Raw genomic sequence first — 23361 nt, 5'->3', positions numbered from 1 at the left:
TGTTGTGTGTGGCTTCCGCAGCAACACGCACACGACTGCAAGGCATACTGGGTGACACAGAGTACCCTAATGGTTGTGATATAAAACATTTTAACACTTAGTAATATGCGCCACGCTGTGAAGCCACACCAAACAAGATTGACAAACACATTTCGGGAGAACATCCTCACAATAACACAACATAAACGCAACACAACAAATACCCCCCCGTGCGTCGGTAAGGTGGGCGGGGTTGGAGGCGAGGGGGTGTAAAATATATTCAGGCAGAATCACGGATACAAAGGATTCTGGGTATTTGTTGTGTTGCGTTTATGTTGTGTTACTGTGAGGATGTTCTCCCGAAATGTGTTTGTCAATCTTGTTTGGTGTGGCTTCACAGCGTGGCGCATATTAGTAAGTGTTAAAGTTGTTTATATCACAACCATCAGTCTACTCTGTGTCACCCAGTATGCCTTTCAATCTTGTACATGTGATTGCGGAAGCTGCACACAACAATATGCCGAACTAAAAATCGGTTTGTACATGTTGTTGAAGGTGTCAAAGGCAATGGCTGCACAGCACGCCCATATTCTTGTCATCAGAATGAACGCCAATTGGATATTCGCAAGAACGTTTGTGGCTCCAATTGTCTTCATTACTCTGTGAAACGGGTTTAAATAGCTTTGTGAGTGCTAAAGGTGGCCGAACTCTGATGTATTTCAGCGGGCGGGTGGCGGGCGGTTACGGGTCTGATAAAATATTGGTTCAGGTGCACGGCGGGTGGATGACGACTTTGGTGATGCGGTTGCGGATGATATAATTGCCTATCCGCACATCTCTAACGTCCAAACAGATGTTTTAATTTGGATTTTTCCCTAAGCTTTTATTTCTCCTCTTTTGTTGAGAAAAATTGTTGTACATTCTTGGGTAGCAGGTTATAATTTACTTTGCACTTCATTTTAGATATTTGTCAATGCACCAAGTCATTGAATTTCAATATTTTTAATTAAATAAAGAGGGTGTGAGTGTTCTCTATAACTCACAAATAGTAACACTAGCGAGCAGTGTGGTACTTTTTAAAGACAAGATGTATTTGTTTTTGCTGCGTTTATATTTTAATATGCAATGCAGTGCTTGTTCAATGTCCAATAATGAGACAAGGACTGCTTTCTATGATTCAATTAAATATTAATGAAAATTAGTTGCAAAAAACAACAATTTTAGATGTATGTATTTATGCCTTTCAGGATGTCCCTAAACTAGATGAGGACCACAACATCCTTCCTGGTAATCTTGACATTCCCCCAGTTTCAAGGTCAGTTTTTAAATATGCGCCTGTAAATAGCCCTTATAATGCATATTTTGATACTCTTAAGCTTAAGGCATAAGGTATTGTCTATTGCAGTCACTCTAAAACGAGTGGAACGCCATAAAATCACTGAAATAAATATTCAAACAGTGTTACTGTTCAAACTGTGTGTACAGTTGCAGTGACCAAAATATTAAATATACTTGTTAAATAAAACTTGTGCCTTGTTTTTTATAATAATATGTAGGCTTACTACACTACTGTATTTTAATTTTGGTAATTATGGTGATACTTGGAGTGCCAGGTGTTTTATGAGGTGGTACTTGGTCAAAAAAGTTTGATAACCATCAGTCTATTGCTTGTACTCCGTCACGTGACTTCTTCCCGGAAGTGAAAAGGCCAACGGTGGTCAACCAAGCCAAGATGTCTGTTGTACAGCAGGCAGCGCACAAAGTAAGACAGAAGAGGCTTAAATCTTCCTGCAAAAAAGCAGATACCAGCAAAATATCAAACTATGCAATAAAATGGATCACTGTACTTTATCAAAAAAAGATTTGTCGAGTAATATTGATGATTATATGTTGGCTGCGTTCCCAGAAATATCGAACTATCGTGCTGCAGACGCCAGTCTACACGACAAAACAGATTGAAATTTGAAAAGCATGGCGATCTACAAATTATTTGTGTGTGGCTGACTCTCCCAGATAAATATGCATCCTTTTTGCCTGGGTAAGGTTGCATTTCATGTAGGGCCGGGCGATATATCGATATACACGATATATCGCGGGTTTGTCTCTGTGCGATATCGAAAATGACTATATCGTGATATTCGAGTATACGTTCTCACGCAGTTGCTTTTAGCTGCGGGCATTACACTACAGGCTCTTCCCACTCCTTCATTTGTTTCCTTCTCACAGACAGCAGGCGCACCTTCTTACATACGTCACATACTGTCGCGTCATATGTTACATACGTATACCCTCGCGGAGCAGAGAGGTAGCAGCATGGGTAACGTTAGCTGTGATGCTAGCAGTAATACAAGAAAAAGAAGGTGCGAATCTGGTAACAAATGAAGGAATAATAATTCCCCAGAAAAACAGCAGGGGGTCCATCGTCTGGCGGTGGTTTGGCTTCAAGTGGGAATATATCGAACAGACAACAGTAATTTATCAAGTGTCGCTACAAAAAGTAGCATTACTGCTAATATGTAGGAACCTGCGAGAGAATGAAGTTTGCTTACTCCGCATGTCAACATCTCCATCCGCCCACAAAATCATGCACAAAAGTGCACTTTATTTGTTTTAAACTATTGTAGTGGCGTTCTGTACAAAAAGTGCACTTTAATTTAGTGTTGTTTTAATATGTCATCTTAGTGAAATCATGCACAAAAGTGCACTAATAGCTTGTTTTAAAATCTCTCTGAAAATCTTGCACTTTCTGTTTTGGAAATGACATGAATGTTTGTGCCACTGCTTAATAACTGTTTAATTAATACACTTTGTCAATTGACTTAGTTGTGATTTCCTTCTCTGCATGAAAGTTTAAAATGAGCATATATTAATGCAGTGTGAACAGGAATGTTTTAATATAGACACATAGAATCATCATACTGGTGTGATTGTATGTATCAAGTGTTACTTCCAGGCTAAGGCAAAATTAATTTCCCCAACGGGGACCCATCCATCCATTTTCCTACCGCTTATTCCCTTTTGGGGTCGCGGGGCGCGCTGGCGACCAATAAATCTAAATCTAATATCGAGATATATGTCGTGTATCGTGATATGGCCTAAAATAGAGATATTAAAAAAAGGCCATATCGCCCAGCCCTAATTTCATGATTTAATTTTGTGTCTAGTAATGTTTGTTTACATCTTTTATCGAAATATAACTATAGATTTTAACCTTGTGTATGAGCTAAAAGACTCATTTATGATTTCTGCCTTTGGTAAAAGCGTAACTCTTTTAAGTTTTGCTCACATTTGCTTTTTTTTATTGAGACTTGTTGAGTTGGTGCTTTTTAAAACACTCACAGCAAACGTGTTTAAGAAATACAAATAATATCAAGATAATACTTCAAATGGGAAATAATAACCGTTAAAAGTATATCAAACAAACCTTTAACGACGTGATCACTGCAAACTCATGCATTCTTTGACCCTGTTCCCTTAGACTGGAGTGTGAGCTGTTTTTCTCGTCAATGTTTTGTAAAATCTTGCACTCTTCCGCCCTTTTTGATTACCTCTTAAAGAACTCTGAAAAAACTTTTATCCTTTTAGCGATTTAAACAATTCGTACCGCAGAGAACAACACAAGTACAGGGCATTTTTTCTTAGAGAAAGGCTAAATGGCTTCGTACCCATTGACAACAGAGCTAGCTTGACCACCACGCATGTTAAATGGGTGGGAAGTGAACTGGACGGGACGTCAGTAAAATCCAAGCTATTGCACTTACACAACGTACACACCTTGCAGTTGCTTCAGTTGTCTTGAAAGACAAGGCAATGTGTTGAATTCCTAGCTGCAACACTTTTTTTCCTTCGCTAATTGCGCCATCAAACAATTTTCTATTTAAGTTGCCATGATTTGTTTTCTTTAATTTACCAATTATAGCAGAGTGTGGAAATGTGTGTATATGCGACTAGAATCTACTTTACTGTATATTACACATGCCCTCTTTCTAAACCTCCTCACAGCCTTCCAGCTCTTCCTGAAGTTGCTGTGGATTCATTGTACGCCGGCCCAGAAAAAGCAGCGGACTTTCATAACGATGCCGAACCTAGGGGCGTCATCACCGGACCCACCAAGTCGACTATTTGCTACGGTTGGGAAGCGACACCACACCATATGGGCAAAAGTGTTGGGCCCCACCTCACAGTTAGGTTAGTTCGAGCCAAAATCACAAGCAGTCTGGGAGAGAAGGCCCTTTTGATGACTATACCTGCCGCACAAGGTAGGCGTTTATTTGTTGATGTTTTGTGTCTTCAAGCAATAGTGGCAAAATGGAAGTGCACTTCTTGGCTGCAATTAGCAGAGGCGCTGTTGAGATAGTTTGCTGTGGGGCGGCATGGCGTAGTGGGTAGAGCGGCCGTGCCAGAAACCTGAGGGTTGCAGGTTCGCTTCCCATCTATTGACACCCAAATCGCTGCCGTTGTGTCCTTGGGCAGGACACTTCACCCCTTGCCCCCGGTGCCGCTCACACTGGTGAATGAATGATTGGTGGTGGTCGGAGGGGCCATAGGCGCAAACTGGCAGCCACGCTTCCGTCAGTCTACCCCAGGGCAGCTGTGGCTACAGATGTAGCTTACCACCACCAAGTGTGAATGAATGATGGGTTCCCACTTCTCTGTGAGCGCTTTGAGTATCTAACAATAGAAAAGCGCGATAATAATCCATTATTATTATTATTATTATGCTATGTTGTGCATGTGAAAGTGTGCGAGCATGAGCCAAAACGTGCCATGATTTAGGTCTGAGGCACGGTCAGATTGGCCCAGATGAGCTACATCGATGGCATACCAACAGGTACAGTACAGGAACAGCAGGCATACCCCCATCCCTTTGAATTTATATTTAAAAATGAAGACATCTATACATTTTATCATTAATTTAGATTTGAAAAATGTAGTCACACAAAACCCACCCTCAAGATCAACACCTTTTGAATTTCCTGGACATAGTAGTGGTTCACACTGAAGTGTAGGATTTCCAATTATGATTTTTTGTGGTTTCAATCTTCTTATGTAGTTCACATCACGAAAACAAATACGATGTCCAATGTGAACGCAAACTGACCCGCATGCAATAATGACGTCACACGTGCTGCAGTGTTTACGGACGTAAACATGGTTCCAAATCTAGTAGGTCTCAGTCCTGGCTTATTTGTGGCAATTTTAAGTATTTTTTGCATTTACAGTCAACATTTTCTGAACATAGAAGAAGAAAGGCTGAAGGAAAAGGGCAAGCATTTTGGCAATCAGTGGTGGAACTAGAGCTGGGCAATTATGTGATCACTGTGATCGTTGATTGCAAATAATTTGAGTTTGATCATGGTTCTAAGATGGGAGGATATTTTCTTGATCAAACGTGGCGGACATGTCTGTTAGAAATTACCGTAGTAGTAAACAGTAGGAAGGCAATGATTCTTGTTATAATGCTGTACAAAACAATCCACCTTTATTGATTGTACTTGCAAAAAGCCAGGATTTAAGACTCAGACTAGCATATTCCCACAGATACATACTTCAAAATCTTGTAGAAAGCCTTTCCAGAATAGTGGAGGCGTACTTCCTGTTGGTGGAATGTCCCATTACTTTTGCCCTCATATATTCAGTGTATGTGCTAGTACCTGCTCTGACAATAGTGATTTGTGTCACAGCAAAGGCGGATAACGAGAACGGACCTTCGAAACAAGATGCTCTCCAGATGAAGTTGTCCTGCCAGTCCAGCAGTTTAAGGGATTACGTAGATAGAATGTCAGTCATGTTGGCCCAGCCCGACAATGAAACCACATCGCCTGGGCAGTGTCAAACTTCTTCAGCGGTCGCCGAAACACTCGCCCTCTCCACCGATGTCAGCTCTACCTGTGTCACGGTTGAAGAGCCACAGGAAAACTTAGTGGTCTTCAATACAACCATGGAGATGACTGAATGTGGCACTGCTGAGATAATCACAAAGTATAAAAACAAAGATAACCTTTCGCCGGAAGTAAATCCTCCTCAGTCATTAAAACCTAAGTCTCGCAGCAAAACCAAACAAAGCGAGGAGCTACCTGCAGAGAAAGAGTCCCCGGAAAAAAAAAGGTCCACCATCACTATTAGGAGGTCCAGGAAACCAAGTCAAAGGGTGCCGTCAGTTACTCGGATGGTGTTTCCACCTCACGACAAACAGGGCAGCAGGTCCAGAGGGGACCGTGAGGAGCAGAAACCAGTAAGTGTTGTTGCACCCGCAGAGGCTGAAGATCTGTTCCAGTTCTTCGCGACTGTCAATGAACCACAGAACAACACTGAGACGCCTGGAACACGGCACAAATTAAGACGCGGACGGACGTTTGTAATTTCTGTGGATCCCCCAACACCGGCAAGAGAGAAGTCAGAGATGTTGTCCAACAATCTAATTTCTGACGCAGGATCTGCCCGGAATTCAGGTGAGTGGACTGTGAAGTTTAGTCAAGGTTAGACTGCATATTGTTAGCATCCGGAACTCATTTTTACAGTAAAGTCTCCTACCGTGGTCTACAAAAGCAAAAGGACACTGCAGTCTCTTGATCCTAAAATATTGTAAATACAAGCTGTAGTTTCAATTAACCTTTGGTGTAGCTTTGACTGCACAATATGGCAGTAGCTACATTTGAAGTGGAGTGGTAGCTCAGTTTTGTACACCACACTTTGTATAATTTTATGTATACATATGTATACAATAATAATGGTGTGTGTATATATATATTAGGGGTGTGGGGAAAAAATCGATTCAAATACGAATCGAATCGAATACGTTGTGCGATTCAGAATCGATTCCCATTTTTTTAAAATCAATTTATTTTGTTTAATTTAAAAAAAATATTTTTTATCAATCCAACAAACCACTACACAGCAATACCATAACAATGCAATCCAATTCCAAAACCAAACCCGACCCAACAACACTCAGAACTGCAATAAACAGCGCAATTGAGAAGATACCCAACACGACACAGAACAAACCAATATTAGTTATAATTTCAGCATAGCAGTGATTACAAAATCCTCATTGACATTATCAGTAGACATTTATGAATAAAAAAAAAAAGAACAATAGTGTCACAGTGGCTTACACTTGCATCGCATCTCATAAGCTTGACAACACACTGTATCCAATATTTTCACAAAGATAAAATAAGTCATATTTTTGGTTCGTTTAGTAGTTAATTTTACATTATTGCAATCAGTTGATAAAACATTGTCCTTTACAATTATTAAAGCTTTTTTTTTTTTAAATCTACTACTCTTCTTGCATGTCAGCAGACGGGTAGATCCTGCTCAAATCCTACATATTGAATGAATACAGAATCGTTTTGAATCGGAAAAATATTGTTTTTGAAAAAAAATCGATTTATAATCGAATCACGATTCGATAATATATCGTTTTTTTTTTTATTCGATTCTCGATTCAAAAACGATATTTTTCCGACAGACAGATAATGTGTTAATAATTTCACACATAAGTCGCTGCGGAATATATGTCGCACCCCCGGCCAAACTATGAAAAAGACTGCAATTTATAGTCCGAAAAATACGGTGTATATATATATATATATATCCATATACATATTGCTCAATTTTTGTTTTGTGACCACATAACTTTCCTCCAGAAGGGTTTATCTTTGTCCATGTGATGTCAGATGAAACAAAAATTTAAGGCCTTTAATTCCAGGAACACCATCCTACCATCAAGCATGGTGGTGGTAGTATTATGCTCTGGGCCTGTTGCTGCCAATGGAACTTGTGCTTTACAGAGGGTAAATGGGACAATGAATAAGGAGGATTACCTCAAAATTCTTCAGGACAACCTAAAATCATGAGCCCGGAGGTTGGGGCTTGGGTGCAGTTGTGTGTTCCAACAGGACAATGACCCCAAACACACGCCAAAAGTGGTAAAGGAATGGCTAAATCAGGCTAGAATGAAGGTTTTAGAATGGCCTTCCCAAAGTCCTGACTTAAAGTGTGGACAATGCTGAAGAAACCAGTCCATGTCAGAAAACCAACAAATTTAGCTGAACTGCACCAATTATGTCAAGAGGAGTGGTCAAAAATTAAACCAGAAGCTTGTGGATGGCTACCAAAAGCGCCTTATTGCAGTCAAACTTGCCAAGGTACACATAACCAAATATTAACATTGTTGTATGTATACTTTTGACCTCGCAAATTTGGTCACATTTTCAGTATACCCATAATACATTCATAAAAGAAGCAAACTTCATGAATGTGTTTTGTGACCAACACATGTGTGCTCCAATCACTTTATCACAAAAAAATAAGAGTTGTAGAAATTATTGTAAACTCAAGACAGCCATGACATTATGTTCTTTACAAGTGTATGTAAAATTTTGACCACGACTGTATGTGTATATGTATGTATATACATTATGTATATTCAAACCCCGTTTCCATTTGAGTTGGGAAATTGTGTTAGATGTAAATATAAACGGAATACAATGATTTGCTAATCATTTTCAACCCATATTCAGTTGAATATGCTACAAAGACAACATATTTGATGTTCGAACTGATGAACATTTTTTTGTTTGCAAATAATCAATAACTTTAGAATTTGATGCCAGCAACACGTGACAAAGAAGTTGGGAAAGGTGGCAATAAATACTGATAAAGTTGAGGAATGCTCATGAAACACTTATTTGGAACATCCCACAGGTGTGCAGGCTAATTGGGAACAGGTGGGGGCCATGATTGGGAATAAAAGCACCTTCCATGAACCTTCACAAACAAGGATGGGGCGAGGAGTCACCACTTTGTAAGCAAATTGTCGAACAGTTTTAGAACAACATTTTTCATCATCAAAATGTTCAGAGAATCTGGAGAAATCACTGAACGTAAGCGATGATATTAAGGACCTTTGACCCCTCAGGTGGTACTGCATCAAAAACCGACAGTGTGTAAAGGATATCACTACATGGGCTCAGGAACACTTCAGAAAACCACTGTCAGTAACTACAGTTGGTTGCTACATCTGTAAGTGCAAGTTAAAACGCTACAATGCAAAGCAAAACCCATTTATCAACAATACCCAGAAACACCGCTGGCTTCGCTGGGCCCGAGACCATCTATGATGGACTGATGCAAAGTGAAAAGTGTTCTGTGGTCTGACGAGTCCACATTTAAAATTATATTTGGAAACTGTGGACGTGGTGTCCTCCGGAACAAAGAGGAAAATAACCATCCGGATTGTTATAGGCGCAAAGTTCGAAAGCCAGCATCTGTGATGGTATGGGGGTGTATTAGTGCCCAAGGCATTGGTAACTTACACATCTGTGAAGTAGGGCTGGGCTTTTATTCATATCGCGATATTTTTATGCGATATTGCGATATATAATATATATTACAATATGTTGCCTTGGCCTTGAATGAACACTTGATGCATATAATCACAGCAGTATGATGATTCTATGTGTCTAAATTAAAACATTCTTCTTCATACTGCATTAATATGTGCTACTTTTAAACTTTCATGCAGAGAGGGAAATCACAACTAAGTCAATTGACCAAAACTGTATTTATTAAATACTCTTCATTCTCTCACGGGTGACTTTTTAAATGAAAGAACAAATTAATAGTGTTGCTACCTTTTTGTAGTAACACTTCTGCTGCATACTTTGCATATTGCTTTTGTCTGCTGAATATCTTCCCACTTGAAGCCAAACCACCGCCAGATGATGGATCCCCTGCTCTTTATTTTGGGCATTTATTTTTCTTCCTCCGTTTGTGATCAGTTTCTGATGTCACAAGCTCCGCTCCGCTCGACCTGCCTCAGCTAACGTTAGCCATGCTGCTATCTCTCTACTTGGCGAGAGCGTATGACGCTAGATGCGCGACAGTATGTGACGTATGCAAGAAGGCGGGCTTGTTTTACGTCTCTGTGAGAAGGACAGACGAGAAGGAGTGAGAAACGCCAGTAATGTAATGCCCGCAGCTAAAAGCAACTGTGAGAACATATAATCGAATATTACGATATAGTCATTTTCTATATCGCAGAGAGACAAACCTGCGATATATCTTTTATATCGATATATCGCCCAGCCCTACTGTGAAGGCACCATTAAAGGTTTTGAAGCAACAAATGTTGTCATCCAAGCAAGGTTATCAAGGACGCCCCTGTTTATTTCAGCAAGACAATGCCAAGCCACGTGTTACAACAGCGTGGCTTTGTAGTAAAAGAGTGCGGGTACTTCCCTGGCCCGCCTGCAGTCCAGACCGGTCTCCCATCGGAAATGTGTGGCGCATTATGAAGCGTAAAATACGACTGAAGCTCTACATAAAACAAGAGTGGGAAAGAATTCCACTTTCAAAGCTTCAACAGTTAGTTTTTCCTCAGTTCCCAAACGTTTATTGAGTGTTGTTAAAAGAAAAGGTGATGTAACACAGTGGTGAACATGCCCTTTCCCAACTACTTTGGCACGTGTTGCAGCCATGCAATTCTAAGTTAATTATTATTTGCAAAAAAAAATAAAGTTTATGAGTTTGAACTGCCTTTGTAGTGCATTCAATTGAATATGGGTTGAAAAGGCTTTGCAAATCATTGTATTCCGTTTATATTTACATCTAACACAATTTCCCAACTCATATGGAAACGGGGTTTGTACCAGTATGTATGTGTAAATACTTGTATTTTTATAGTGTGTGTGTTTGTATAAAATTGGTTGTGTAGCGATTCTTGCATGTAGTTCATGTGGTGACTATGGGATGAGGCGAGTGAGGAAATCGATGTTGTGTGTTGCAGCTGAAGGGGTCTTATCATCACTGACCAATACCATTTCCACGCCAGATCAGGAAAACCAAGGCAGGAGGTGCAGGGGGGCCGTGGTCAGTTACAAGGAGCCGCCCCTCAACAAGTGAGCGTCTCTCGCCTCATCGCCTGCTGAGTTGTGAAAAAAGATGGCCATTCTTTTTTCTTTTTCTTTCTGCAGAAAAATAAGGCGTGGAGACAAATTCACAGACACAATGTTCCTGAGCTCCCCTGTTTATAAAAATAGCACCAAGAAGAAGCGAAAGACGCTGTCCGAAGACTGATTTTTTTTTTTTTTAAACCATTGAGACCTTTATAATTAAATGTTGGTTTTAATCAAACATGTTTTTGCTGACTGTTTAGCTCGGAGTCTTGTTTGTTGGTAAATGTCACCAGCAGAATGATAAATGATTCATTTTGTTCACCCGAGACGTCGCCTTTCGTGTCCGTTATGTAAAGTAATCACATTCAGTACAGTCCTACTGGACACACTCTGTGACTTCTGTACACTTTCTGTATTTGATGTGTACACATGCTCCTATTAGTTTGCATTCTACACAACTCTGTCTTTTAATTAAACATTAGCCCAACAAGCTTTTTTGGTTGTTGTTTTTTTTAGTACCAGTTTTGCATCTTTTAAGTTGCTACAACCTTAACCGTCCTTATCTGCAGCGCCTGTGCCATCATGGAGACAAAGTTGCTAAGAAGAGACGTTGAGATCCTCCTGTAAGTACACAACACTTCAAATGGACTTGGTGGATTTTAACGCTGGTTCTTCCAGGGAGGAATACATCGGACAGAAGCTGAGAGAGAATTCCTTTGACCCCACTGGGAAAGGATCCTCCACAATGCTGGACGACCTGGTAAATAGTTTTTCCGTATATAAAAGGATATTTGCATGTACATGACAGTAGCCTATAGTATGCTACAATTTTGTCCAATTGACTCCTATTATAGTTTCTATAACGCTGATTTATTATAATACTTTTATCATTAATACTTAATACATCTATACCTTCATAGCAAAACAAACATCAATTGTCGGCTTGTGGATATATTTTTAGGTATGACTAGAGACAAATGCTTTAAATCGGTCGATATTGATAATTGTTGATATTTTTTATGACCTAATGGACAATAAGTAGCAAGAAAAATATACTGTATATTAAATGTAAACATTTTTATTTGAAATGTAACCTTCCTCTGATTATTATCCCTCAGCCATTTAGGGCAGAAAGGAAAGGAAAGCATGAAATAACTCAATGTAAAAAAAATTATTGTAAAATCACAAAAATAAATAAAATCACTAAATATGGACTTAAAAGGAAGGTGCAAAAATAAGGAATATGTACGAAATGTTTAATAAAGTGTAACAAAATAGTGTGAAAACGTAAACAGAAACCTGAGAAGAAGTATTTTCTGCAGGTTTAGTGCCAAGAAATTACAGCTGTGCTTTAAAGGGTGAGCGCGGCTAAGGAGGTGTGGTATTACCAGCTTGGTGGTGTCAAGTGCCTTGCATCATTGACAGACCACATTGGTCTGACTACAGTCCCTTTTTTTTAAAAAAACAACCTTTCAAGGGGACTTTTGCTGTTTATCCACAACTTCTACTTTCTCTTCTTACTCCATGCTAAGAATCAACCACCAGACAACAAGATGGTGCAACCAAAAAGGATAGTTGCTACTGTTACCTGATTGGCTGTTAGTGTGTCACTCCCACTGATCAGCGATCACTTCCTGTGTTGCTCGGTTACCAGAGGAAGTGCCTTGGTTCATGCAACCAACCTTGCCTCCCAGCATCCGATTTTTCAGACGAAGAAGAAGAAAAAAAAGATCAAACATTTTATCGAACGCACTTATTGACAATGGTTAAATGTCTTTTTCGATATGTGTTGATATTGTTTACACCTTGTATATTTTTATTACACATTTTGCAATGTTTGTCTTATTCTAAAATACAATAAATACATTTTATACACATACTGACAACATGAATTAACAATTTTTTGGGGGGGAACATATATATATATATATATATATATATATATATATATATATAAACAAACTACGGATGTGCTGATCGATCAGCCACCGATCAATACTGGCTGACTACTTGAAAAAGTATGATTAATAGCTTTTAATGCCGATCACAAACGTCCATCCCTTCTGGCTAATATTGTATTTATTTTAATCTCCCGGCTGACAAGCTAGCTGCTAATGATGTGCTGCTAATGATGTGGAGTCGCCCCCCTAAGTAAAACATTCACCTCTATTATGGCAAATAAACGGCATTTCTTAGTATCTTAAGTATCATTATCCCTGGAGGACGAGGCTAAACATGTCACACAGAGAGCAAGCAGAATCTGGCATGCTAAGCTAACCACTAAATTAGCTGTTGTGCATTAGCATTGTCAGTCAGTACACCACACGTAAGGAAGGCGACTTCACCCTTAAATTGGTGGTGTCGACAGCAACGGTTAAATCAGATAATAGTTTTTAATTTTGTCTAAATTATTTTATTTTCTGTTACACATTTAGAGAATAATTCACTGGATGCAATGGACTAAGAGCAAAAATTATTTGTGTTTAATTATTGTGTACTATTGACTGTGTTTCGATCAAAGAAAGAACGACAAAGTTGTTATATATTGTGCTTATAATGTTAAACAGTTAATACCCATCTATAAATACATTGAAAAATGTACAGTCAACACATGTGATCGGTATTATTATCAACTGATCTTCCCCATGGATGATCGGTATCGCAGTATATATCCCTAATCGGAATACCCTAAAAACAGCTAAAGAAATCTGCCATGATACTTTACATATCTCAAACCCTTTTATTAATTGCTTGTGACAACATTTATGAAGTGACATTTAAACAAAACCAATCTTCAAGAAATAACTCCACAGTGATCGATATATATTGTCCAACCTTCAATGACAACTCCTTTCTCCTTTTTTGGCATAAACTTGCCTACTCTTACTAAAGCTTCAGTGTGTGTTTCAGGCCCACTATGACCTCGCTATCAGCGTTGCTGCTTTTCGGTCAGCGAAGGACCGTAGGAGTAAATCATGTGACGGAGACCTCACGTACGCAAATTGACCTTTTAACGGCGACTTCATTTCCCCGAGCCTCTTACACCTTGAGTTTTTAACTATTTATGATTTCCTCCGGGGCCACAGCGGGCGGGGCTGCATGCCAGCAAGCAACGCCATGTATCGCAATCGCTTGCAGCGGGAGGCCATGATCTTGTCATCCTTTGCGGGCATCGTCATGGTAAGCGGCTCTACTTGAAACAGTACAGGCCAAAAGTTATGTATTTAACAAAAAAAGGTGAAATACCCGGTATCATGTTTTATATTGTAGTTTCTTCAAAATAGCCACCCTTTGCTGATTACTTTTTCACAAACTCTTGGCATTCTCTCGATGAGCTTCAAGCACACCTGTGAAGTGAAAACCCTTTCAGGTGTGCTTGAAGCTTATCGAGCAGTAATCAGAGCAAATGGTGGCAATTTTGCAGAAACTATATAAAACATGTTATCAGTTAGTTCACCTTTTTTTGTTGAGTACATAACTTCACATGTGTTTAGTCATAGTTTTGATGCCTTCAATGACAATCTACAATGAAAATTGTCATGAAAATAAAGGAAGCGCATTGAAGGAGGTGTGTCCAAACTTTTGGCCTGTACTGTATGCGTGCATAAGGTATTGCACCCGAAACAAAAAGGGAGCGTTACATTTTTGATGGGGTTGAAGAATGTAAATGGGAAAGTTTTCCCGCAGCAAGCTAATAAATTGAGCCTCATGTTGCCTTCACAGAGCAGCCTGCCAGTGGAGGAGATCTTGGCTTTGTACAAGTGCAAACCAGCTGCCTTGTACCCTGACGTGCACTCCAAGGTATATCAGAGTGATGACACAATTTAGGGTAAAACTAAAAATAGTAGCCATCCATGACGTACTCTGACAATGACTGTCCTACTTAAGTAGCCTTTTATAACATTACAAAAATATCAACCCGCCTGCTTTGATTTTCCCGCATGCAATCTTTTAATAACAATGGAGCAGCTCCAGGACGGAAAAGTCCTCAGACAGTGAACCCAAAGACTTTATTGGGGACTTCTTTGTACTTCCAGGAACATTTTTGCTCTTTTTTTGGCCATAATTTTGGTTTTGTTACATTGAATGGAATCTTTTTCTTTCTCCCAATAGGATTTTTTTCATGTTCAATTTGAATATTTTGTATCAAATTGTTTCATACAACGATACACTAGGAAATCCTAGCCCAGTAGAGTAGCGAGGGGACAAAAAAAAGTGTATAAAAAGAACTATGATTCATATCTTTTCCACCTTTTTGCTCATATCTCTCTAGACGTAAAAAAAAAAAAAAGCAAAAATGTCATGTTTTTTTAACCCCTTTGAATGCCTATTAAACCTCAACAGGGCTGGGTGATGCATCCATCCATCCATTTTTCTACCGCTTGTCTCTTTTTGGGATATGGCTGAAAAATGTATCACGATAAAAGTGTTTTATAACAGTCGATATCAATAATTATATGTATGACCTATCATTTACTATATTTACTACTTGATATCGTTTACTAACAACAAGACATGGATGAGCCGAAGTCGACTTTCTTAACATGGAGATATTCTCACTGCTTTTCTTTTGTCGAGCACAAAAAAAAAAAACGTTTTAGTTAAATGTAAGTTGTGTCTTGGATCAATGATCTTATCTACTGCCCAAAACAGCAATTCAAATCTGCTGAAACACCTACAAAAGCAACATGCTTCGACAAAGCTACAAACCTCGTTTCCATATGAGTTGGGAAATTGTGTTAGATGTAAATATAAACGGAATACAATGATTTGCTAATCATTTTCAACCCATATTCAGTTGAATATGCTACAAAGACAAGATATTTGATGTTCAAACTCATAAACTTAATTTTTTTTTTGCAAATAATAATTAACTTAGAATTTCATGGCTGCAACATGTGCCAAAGTTGTTGGGAAAGGGCATGTTCACCACTGTGTTACATCACCTTTTCTTTTAACAACACTCAATAAACGTTTGGGAACTCAGGAAACTAATTGTTGAAGCTTTGAAAGTGGAATTCTCTGTCATTCTTGTTTTATGTAGAGCTTCAGTCGTTCAACAGTCCGGGGTCTCTGCTGTCGTATTCTACGCTTCACAATGCACCACACACTTTCGATGGGAGACAGGTCTGGACTGCAGGCGGGCCAGGAAAGTACCTGCACTCTTTTACTACGAAACCACGCTGTTGTAACACGTGGCTTGGTAAAATAAGCAGGGGCGTCCATGATAACGTTGCTTGGATAACAACATATGTTGCTCCAAAACCTGTATGGACCATTCAGCTTTAATGGTGCCTTCACAGATGTGTAAGTCACCCATGCCTTGGCCACTAATACACCCCCTTATCATCACAGATGCTGGCTTTTGAACTTTGCGCCTATAACAATCCGGATGGTTATTTTCCTCTTTTTTCCGTGGGACACCACGTCCACAGTTTCCAAATATAAATTGAAATGTGGACTCGTCAGACCACAGACCACTTTTCCACTTTGCATCAGTCCATATTAGATGAGCTCCGGCCCAGCGAAGCCAGCGGTGTTCCTTGGTGTTGTTGATAAATGGGTTTTGCTTTGCATAGCAGAGTTTTTACTTGCACTTGGAGATGTAGCAACCAACTGTAGTTACTGACAGTGGTTTTATGAAGTGTTCCTGAGCCCATGTGGTGATATCCTTTACACACTGTCATTTTTTGATGTAGTACCGCCTGAGGGATCAAAGGTCCGTAATATCATCGCTTACGTGCAGTGATTTCTCCAGATTCTCTAAACCTTTTGATGATTTTATGGACCGCAGAAGGTAAAATCCCTAAATTCCTTGCAATAGCTCGTTGAGAAATGTTGTTCTAAAACTGTTTGACTATTTGCTTACAAAGTGGTGACCCTCACCCCATCCTTGTTTGTGAATTACTTAGCATTTCATGGAAGCCGCTTTTATACCCAATCATGGCACCCACCTGTTCCCAATTAGCCTGCACACCTGTGGGATGTTCCAAATAAGTGTTTGATGAGTATTTTTCAACTTTATCAGTATTTATTGCCACCTTTCCCAACTTCTTTGTCACGTGTTGCTGGCATCAAATTCTAAAAGTAATGATTATTTGCAAAAAAAAAAAGTTTATCAGTTTGAACATCAAATATGTTGTCTTTGTAGCATATTCAACTGAATATGGTTTGAAAATGATTTGCAAATCATTGTATTCCGTTTATATTTAAATCTAACACAATTTCACAACTCATATGGAAACGGGGTTTGCAGTAAAGAGAGACTTCACAGACTCCGATGCCACTTCACCTTCACCACCAATCAACAGCGGCTGGATTTTAATGGATTTTAATGGAGGCACTGCTGGCCAGGACAAATTTGATAGAGATATTGAGGCGTATGTGCTATAAAACATGCAGGCTATTTCTACAGTGGAGTCCCTTGCTTTCAGGTAGCTAATTAGCATGATACCGGATGTCAAACGGCAAATGGCACGTAAAATATTTTCCAAGTACCTGGCCAGTGAGTACACAAAAATGGAAAGCGAGCTAAAGAAAATGTTTGAGGGGCTGGACATCATCAAAACTCTTGTCTCTGCTCATCATTCAGCCCTGAAGGTACACACACTCTGGTTTCCTGTGAATTCTCTTATATGCTGTTGCTCTTTCATTCTAGACTTCAACAGTGTTTGATTAACAAATCACTCTAAATGTATACTCTGTAAAGTTTACAAGCATTAAGAGGTATGCTAGTGGGCCAGGCCAATCTTTCCTTATCTCTAAACTAAAACTGGGGAAATGCGTAGTGTTCTGGGCTTCAGTACAGTGTTGATCTCCTGAAGACATGATTATATTTCAGAATTCCTTGAGAGTAAAAAATGCTTGGTTAGGCTTTTTGTGTTTGTTATGTGTGCTTTCCTTGGGTAAAGCCGGGTTTACAGCTATGTTGTTATTATGCTGTTTGTTACTTATGTCTGTTATCCATCCATCCATTTTCTACCGCTTATTCCCTTTCGGGGTCGCGGGGGGCGCTGGCGCCTGTCTGTTATGTTGCAGCTATTTAAAATAGTATTGTCAACTTGTTCTGGCTTTAAATAAATTGGCCCTTTGAAACATCTCTTTGTGGCTGTGTGTTGTATGTAGACCACTTTGCTTAGTAGAGTTCAGTGATGCAAATGCATGTTAAGTTGATCAACAGATTGTACTATTCTCCAGTGCAATACCAGTACTGAAATGAAGTCTAAAAGGCTATTTATTGGAGGCTTTAAAAAAAAAGAAATAAAAGTAACTAATTTTCACAGTAACTCATTACTTTTCGGTGTAAGTAACTGAGTTACTTTTGAAATAAAGTAACTAACTAGTTACTGGTCTTCAGTAACTAACCCAACACTGCTGATCAGTGATCATTTCCTGCGTTGTTCGGTTACCAGAGAGCGAGTGCCTTTGTTCATGCAACCAACCTTGCTTTTGCAACTTCTGTTTTCATCCAACAAAGAAGAAAAAAAAAAAGATCCTACTCATTTTTAATTTATATTGTTTTCTTTCCATTGGATATATATTTATCATTTCATTGCCTAGCTCTTAACATTATTATGCCAATGTTTTTATTTTTTTAAATGGGGTTAAAATGTTTTTTTCTACTTCATGCAGGCCTCAATCGTGTGTCCCTTCACGCTCTCCTGCCACCCACTGGCCATGCTGAGTTCCTACAAGGCCGTGCAACACTCCAGGAAACACAGTTGAGTCCTGACACAGAGCGTAATGTTTTCTTGGTCTGCATGCACTTTAAAACTCATCAGTGCTACTAATTACGAGTGTGCAATACATCTTTTTCACTGATATTGGAGCTCTGGGTATTAGCCGATACCTACATTGATACAATATCGTGTCAGCAGGAGTCATACATACTTTTATTATGTTGTAGTGTGGAATGTTAGAGAAGGTTTGATCAAGTGAAATGATTCAAACAGAACAAAGGCGGGTTTGAAAAACATTAACCTATTTTTTTATTAACCGACTGCCATGGATTTATACTGTCCAAGCTGAAGTATCAATCAACGATTATTTATATAGCCCTAAATCACTAGTGTCTCAAAGGGCTGCACAAACCACAACACAAATCACAACAACATCCTCGGTAGAGCCCACATAAGGGCAAGGAAAACTCACACCAAGTGGGACGTCGGTGACAATGATGACTATTAGAAACCTTGGAGAGGACCTGGTAATTGTTTTTTTGTTGGTGACACTTGGTGGCCACAATAATTCCAGTTAAAATCATGATGCTGTAAGATGGGTGATGCGGATACGTTTGTTACTGGGTACTTTCCGATATGCTTCTGCCTTTTTGTGTAAAATAATGTGCAACCATAATTACTTGGTACTTGTTTATATTAGCAAATGTGCGTTTAATTGTTCAATCAAGCACACTTATGCTTAGCTGTTGTGTAGCTACTAGCCTACAGTATAGTATAACTTACCACTTGACTAAAATAGAAGAAGAAAAAGAATTGTGTGTTTATTGGGGGACGGTTAAATGTTACCTGGCTGTCTATCTTAGCCCAAGTCGGACTGCTTGTGTCAGAGAGTTTAACCAATATAATCTGGCTCTTATTCATTTTGCCAATATCGCACCGATAAACATTGGACCGGGACACCCTACTACTACTGCTGGCTAAGCAAACTGCTCTTTGCTACGGTTTTGTGCGAATGTGTTGTGGTTTTACAAGCAAACGCTCGTACGGTTCAGTTTGTGACCGCTGGTCTTGCCTTGTGTAGATGAAACATTGAAACGATGGCTGTTTGAGAGGACAAAGTCTGGCGCCCCCTGCAGACCACGTCAAGCGTCGTCCTCATCCTCCCTCTCCTCTTCCTCCCTCACCTTCCTCAGCGTGAGTAGCAGCGTTTTTGCCCCCCAAATGAAATGCTCAGTTTTAACCTCCTTGACCAGAGGGGAGAATGTGTTTATCTCTGCGGCCACCCTGCTTCTCTCTTACCCAACCCTCCCTTGTGACCCCAGACCAGCAGTGACAGTCATGAGGACAGCTGAGGGGGGGCCCCACCACTGACACCAGCTTTTCATCAGCAGACTAATCAAGATACATTACTCTGTACGTGTGTGAATCCTTTTTTTTTTTTTTTTACAAAAGATACAACTTCAAAGTCCTGTTTCTTGCAAAAACATAATTCTAAAAATATTATAAAAGTAAACATAAAAAAGTGGAATAAAAGTGCAAAGAGGTAAAATGTAACAAGAAAAAGTTGCAAAGTTGACTTGAATAACACTAAGGTGCCATGCAGGATGTTTTTTTTTCCTTTAAAGCTTTCATTTGCGAAAAATAATAATGACTCAAAATCAATGTTATGAATTATTGACCTACTCGAAGATCTAATCCAATTACTTCACATCAAATATTCCACCTCAAAATGTCTTACAATTTTTCTTTGTCAAAATTGGGCATGAAAAATAAAATTTGGGGCCAGGGCCAAATAAATGCACATATTATATTAATATGATGGCTATATAATTAATCTAATGGATATATATAATTAAAATAATTGGATTTTAGGAGTATGTGAAAGTTGGACTCCTACCTTGTTGACTTCCGTGACCTCCTTAAAGTTTTGTAATCAGTCAGAAATATCAAGCAGCTAAAATAAGCCAAACATGGATAAGTGTGGAGAGAATGTTTTAAATTTATCCCTAATGCACTCTTATTGATGGATGTACTTTTCAATTTTGTAATGGTGTTTGGATGCTTTTCATAATATCCAGCAAGTTCAGAGGTCAGGTTGTGTTATGTGTGACTGTGTGTGTGTTGACCTTTATGTTGCTTTTTTTTTTTGTTGCACCATGACTAGGGGAGGTTCTTTTGATTGTGTCCTATAAGTAAACATCAAGGGTGCAAGCACAATCAAGGGTCATTGATCTGATTTACTCACATTGTCCACTAGGTAGCAGCAAATACGTAGCATTCAGAAATTGCCTGGTATTGATGAGGTCATGTCTCGCTGGCCAATTTGAAGGGGCTGGCAGGCTGTAGTTTGTACATCCCTGATTCAGGGATTTAAATGTGTAAAAGTTTAAAAATAAATACAAATTTATGACTTATTTTAACAATTTTACGAGTGAATAAATTTCCAAGTATTTTAGTGTTTGTTTTTTTTAAACGGTCATTGCTCAAAAAATGTTATGAATTATTGACCTATTCAAGGCTCTAATTACTTCACATCACATTTCCCACTAAAAGTGCACTTTATTTGTTTAAAACTATTGTAGTGGCGTTCTGTACAAAAAGTGCACTTTAATTTAGTGTTTTGATATGTCAACTTAGTGACATCATGCACCAAAGTGCACTAATAGCTTGTTTTAAAATGTCTGACAATCTTGCACTTTCTGTTTTGGAAATTACATGACTGTTCAAGCCACTGTTTAATAACCATTTAATAAATACAGTTTTGGTAAATTGATTTACTTGTGGTTTCCCTCTCTGCATGAAAGTTTAAAATGAGCATATATCAATGCAGTATGAACAAGAATGTTTTAAAGTAGACACAGAATCCCTCATACTGGTGTGATTATATGCATCAAGTGTTCATTCAAGGCCAAGGCAAAATATCGACATGTGTATCGTGGCCTGGCCTAAAAATATTGAGTTATTACCGTAATAAAAAGGCCAAATCGCCCAGCCCTATGTGGACTGACAGAGATGTAGAGCTAGTTTAAAGCATAATTTTGGAGTTTAAAGTTAACAAAACTCAAGAAAGTGTTGACTGGGAAACTTGCCAGTCAAAGTTTGGAGCGGTACGGACTTGGAAGCACATCTGAGGAATTTCCTCATCGGAAAGAGTACGTCACAAAAACAACTATCGGCACTAAATTAAAAGAGATTCATGGAAAGTACACACAATCAGTCGACGCAGGGGGAAGAAGTAGTTACTGTAGAGTTGTTTTGCTGTACTTCAAACTATGCGAGCAGATCTCGGGCAGTTCTCCATCAACTACATCCATTCAATTTGGAATAGAAACACCAGATATTGACACAAGCTTTCACAGGAGTTCGGATTCTCCATTCACCCTTAACAGCATGGTCACAGACAAAGATATGCCAAATGATGTACAAGAGCAGCAAGATTCCAATAGGAGCAATCCACAATCTTCTGTGGTGAAAGAGAGAAGAGCTCTACTTCAGGTATTTGGGCGCTAACTTCATTGCTAGGAAGTAATATTGTTAAGACCGGTAGATGTCATATATCTGGGGCATCAAAACATTTTGTAAGCACTGCACTGCAATCACAAATGCCCTCAGATGACCACTTTCAACAATGTGGAATCATATTTTGCCCATTTGCTTTAATATTATAATAGTTTGACAACTGTGTGACAACAATACTTGCTTTGGAATCAGAAGTCAAGATGGCAAGCATATATTAAAGTTCAGCTGTTTTAGATGTATTTAAATAGGATTGTATTAAAAATGCTTTGAGTAGTTTCTTGTAATAAACAATGAGTTAAGTAAAACTGCAGTTGCATTAAATATTGTTTTTATTTTTCTGCCAAAATTAGAATACCTCGAAGTTTACTTTTGACACACATTGCTTCCTGACGATGTTGAGAGCCGTTTGACATGTTATAAAAAACATGTCACTATCTTACACCTGTGCTAAAGTGGGTTTATCCCAAATAATGTATCCATGATTTTTGAATGTATTTTTGTAAAAATCCTTATAAAAATGTTGTTTTTTTTCACTAGGCAAAACTCAACAGCCACAAGGACGACAGACTAAAACGAAAACTTCCAATCGAGAAAAAGTTGCTGAATGCTGTAGAAGAGACTTCTGGTCAAGATGTAGACATCAGAGAAGCGATCGTCTGACAATTTAGACAAACTATTATCAAATTACTAAGTCAAAGGGCTTAGGGCTTCACGGTGGCAGAGGGGTTAGTGCGTCTGTCTCACAATACGAAGTTCCTGCGGTCCTGGGTTCAAATCCAGGCTCGGGATCTTTCTGTGTGGAGTTTGCATGTTCTCCCCGTGAATGCGTGGGTTCCCTCTGGGTACTCAGGCTTCCTCCCACTTCCAAAGACATGCACCTGGGGATAGGTTGATTGGCCCTAGTGTGTGAATGTGAGTGTGAATGTTGTCCGTCTATCTGTGTTGGCCCTGTGATGAGGTGGCGACTTGTCCAGAGTGTACCCCGCCTTCCGCCCGATTCTAGCTGAGATAGGCGCCAGCGCCCCCCGTAACCCCAAGAGGGAATAAGCGGTAGAAAATGGATGGATGGATAAGTCAAAATATTGACCTATTAAGTTATAATAATGACATACTTAGTATCTCAGGTAACTAAGACTGTTTTGTGTTTTGTTCATACTTTACTCAAAAAATATCGAGCGGAAAACACAACAGAAAATTGTGGGCTTCTTTATTTCTTTAATATTTTTATTTATTATAAGATAGTTATTTGTTTTTTTTTTAATAAATAATGTGTTCAA

At 39.0% G+C, this 23361-nt stretch overlaps 2 protein-coding genes across 7 annotated transcripts in view; both read left to right on the top strand.

The window, feature by feature from the left end:
- Nucleotides 1-11376, top strand: part of LOC133538208 (shugoshin 1-like) — an 18631-nt gene extending 7255 nt beyond the window's left edge. For 2 of the 3 annotated variants that reach the window (XM_061879603.1, XM_061879602.1), the window contains exons 5-9: nt 1227-1294; nt 3982-4109; nt 5664-6431; nt 10778-10889; nt 10965-11376. In XM_061879603.1, coding sequence (XP_061735587.1) covers nt 1227-1294; nt 3982-4109; nt 5664-6431; nt 10778-10889; nt 10965-11067 — 1179 coding nt within the window. In that variant the 3' untranslated portion in view covers nt 11068-11376. The remainder of the gene's footprint in view (nt 1-1226; nt 1295-3981; nt 4110-5663; nt 6432-10777; nt 10890-10964) is intronic. The other variant, XM_061879604.1, reaches the window with a different exon arrangement.
- LOC133538209 (uncharacterized protein C2orf80 homolog) lies at nt 11371-23361 on the top strand. Of its 4 annotated transcripts, none has more exons than XR_009802945.1 (9): nt 11371-11509; nt 11565-11646; nt 13797-13879; nt 13973-14066; nt 14610-14687; nt 18519-18606; nt 19647-19759; nt 19888-19978; nt 22622-23361. XR_009802945.1 is itself a non-coding variant. In XM_061879606.1 (8 exons), exons 1-8 carry the CDS (start codon nt 11469-11471, stop codon nt 19896-19898), a joined length of 585 nt encoding a protein of 194 aa, XP_061735590.1. In that variant the 5' UTR covers nt 11371-11468; the 3' UTR covers nt 19899-21338. The 4 variants fall into 4 exon arrangements, 2 of the variants coding, with proteins under 2 accessions (XP_061735590.1, XP_061735589.1); XR_009802946.1 differs by having other exon boundaries at nt 19893-19978; nt 22622-22642; XM_061879606.1 differs by lacking the exon at nt 22622-23361 and having other exon boundaries at nt 19893-21338.

This window comes from Nerophis ophidion, linkage group LG19 (assembly GCF_033978795.1).
Source record: "Nerophis ophidion isolate RoL-2023_Sa linkage group LG19, RoL_Noph_v1.0, whole genome shotgun sequence".
Taxonomy (NCBI): Eukaryota; Metazoa; Chordata; class Actinopteri; order Syngnathiformes; family Syngnathidae; genus Nerophis; species Nerophis ophidion.
This window is presented reverse-complemented; position numbering and strand designations above follow the sequence as displayed.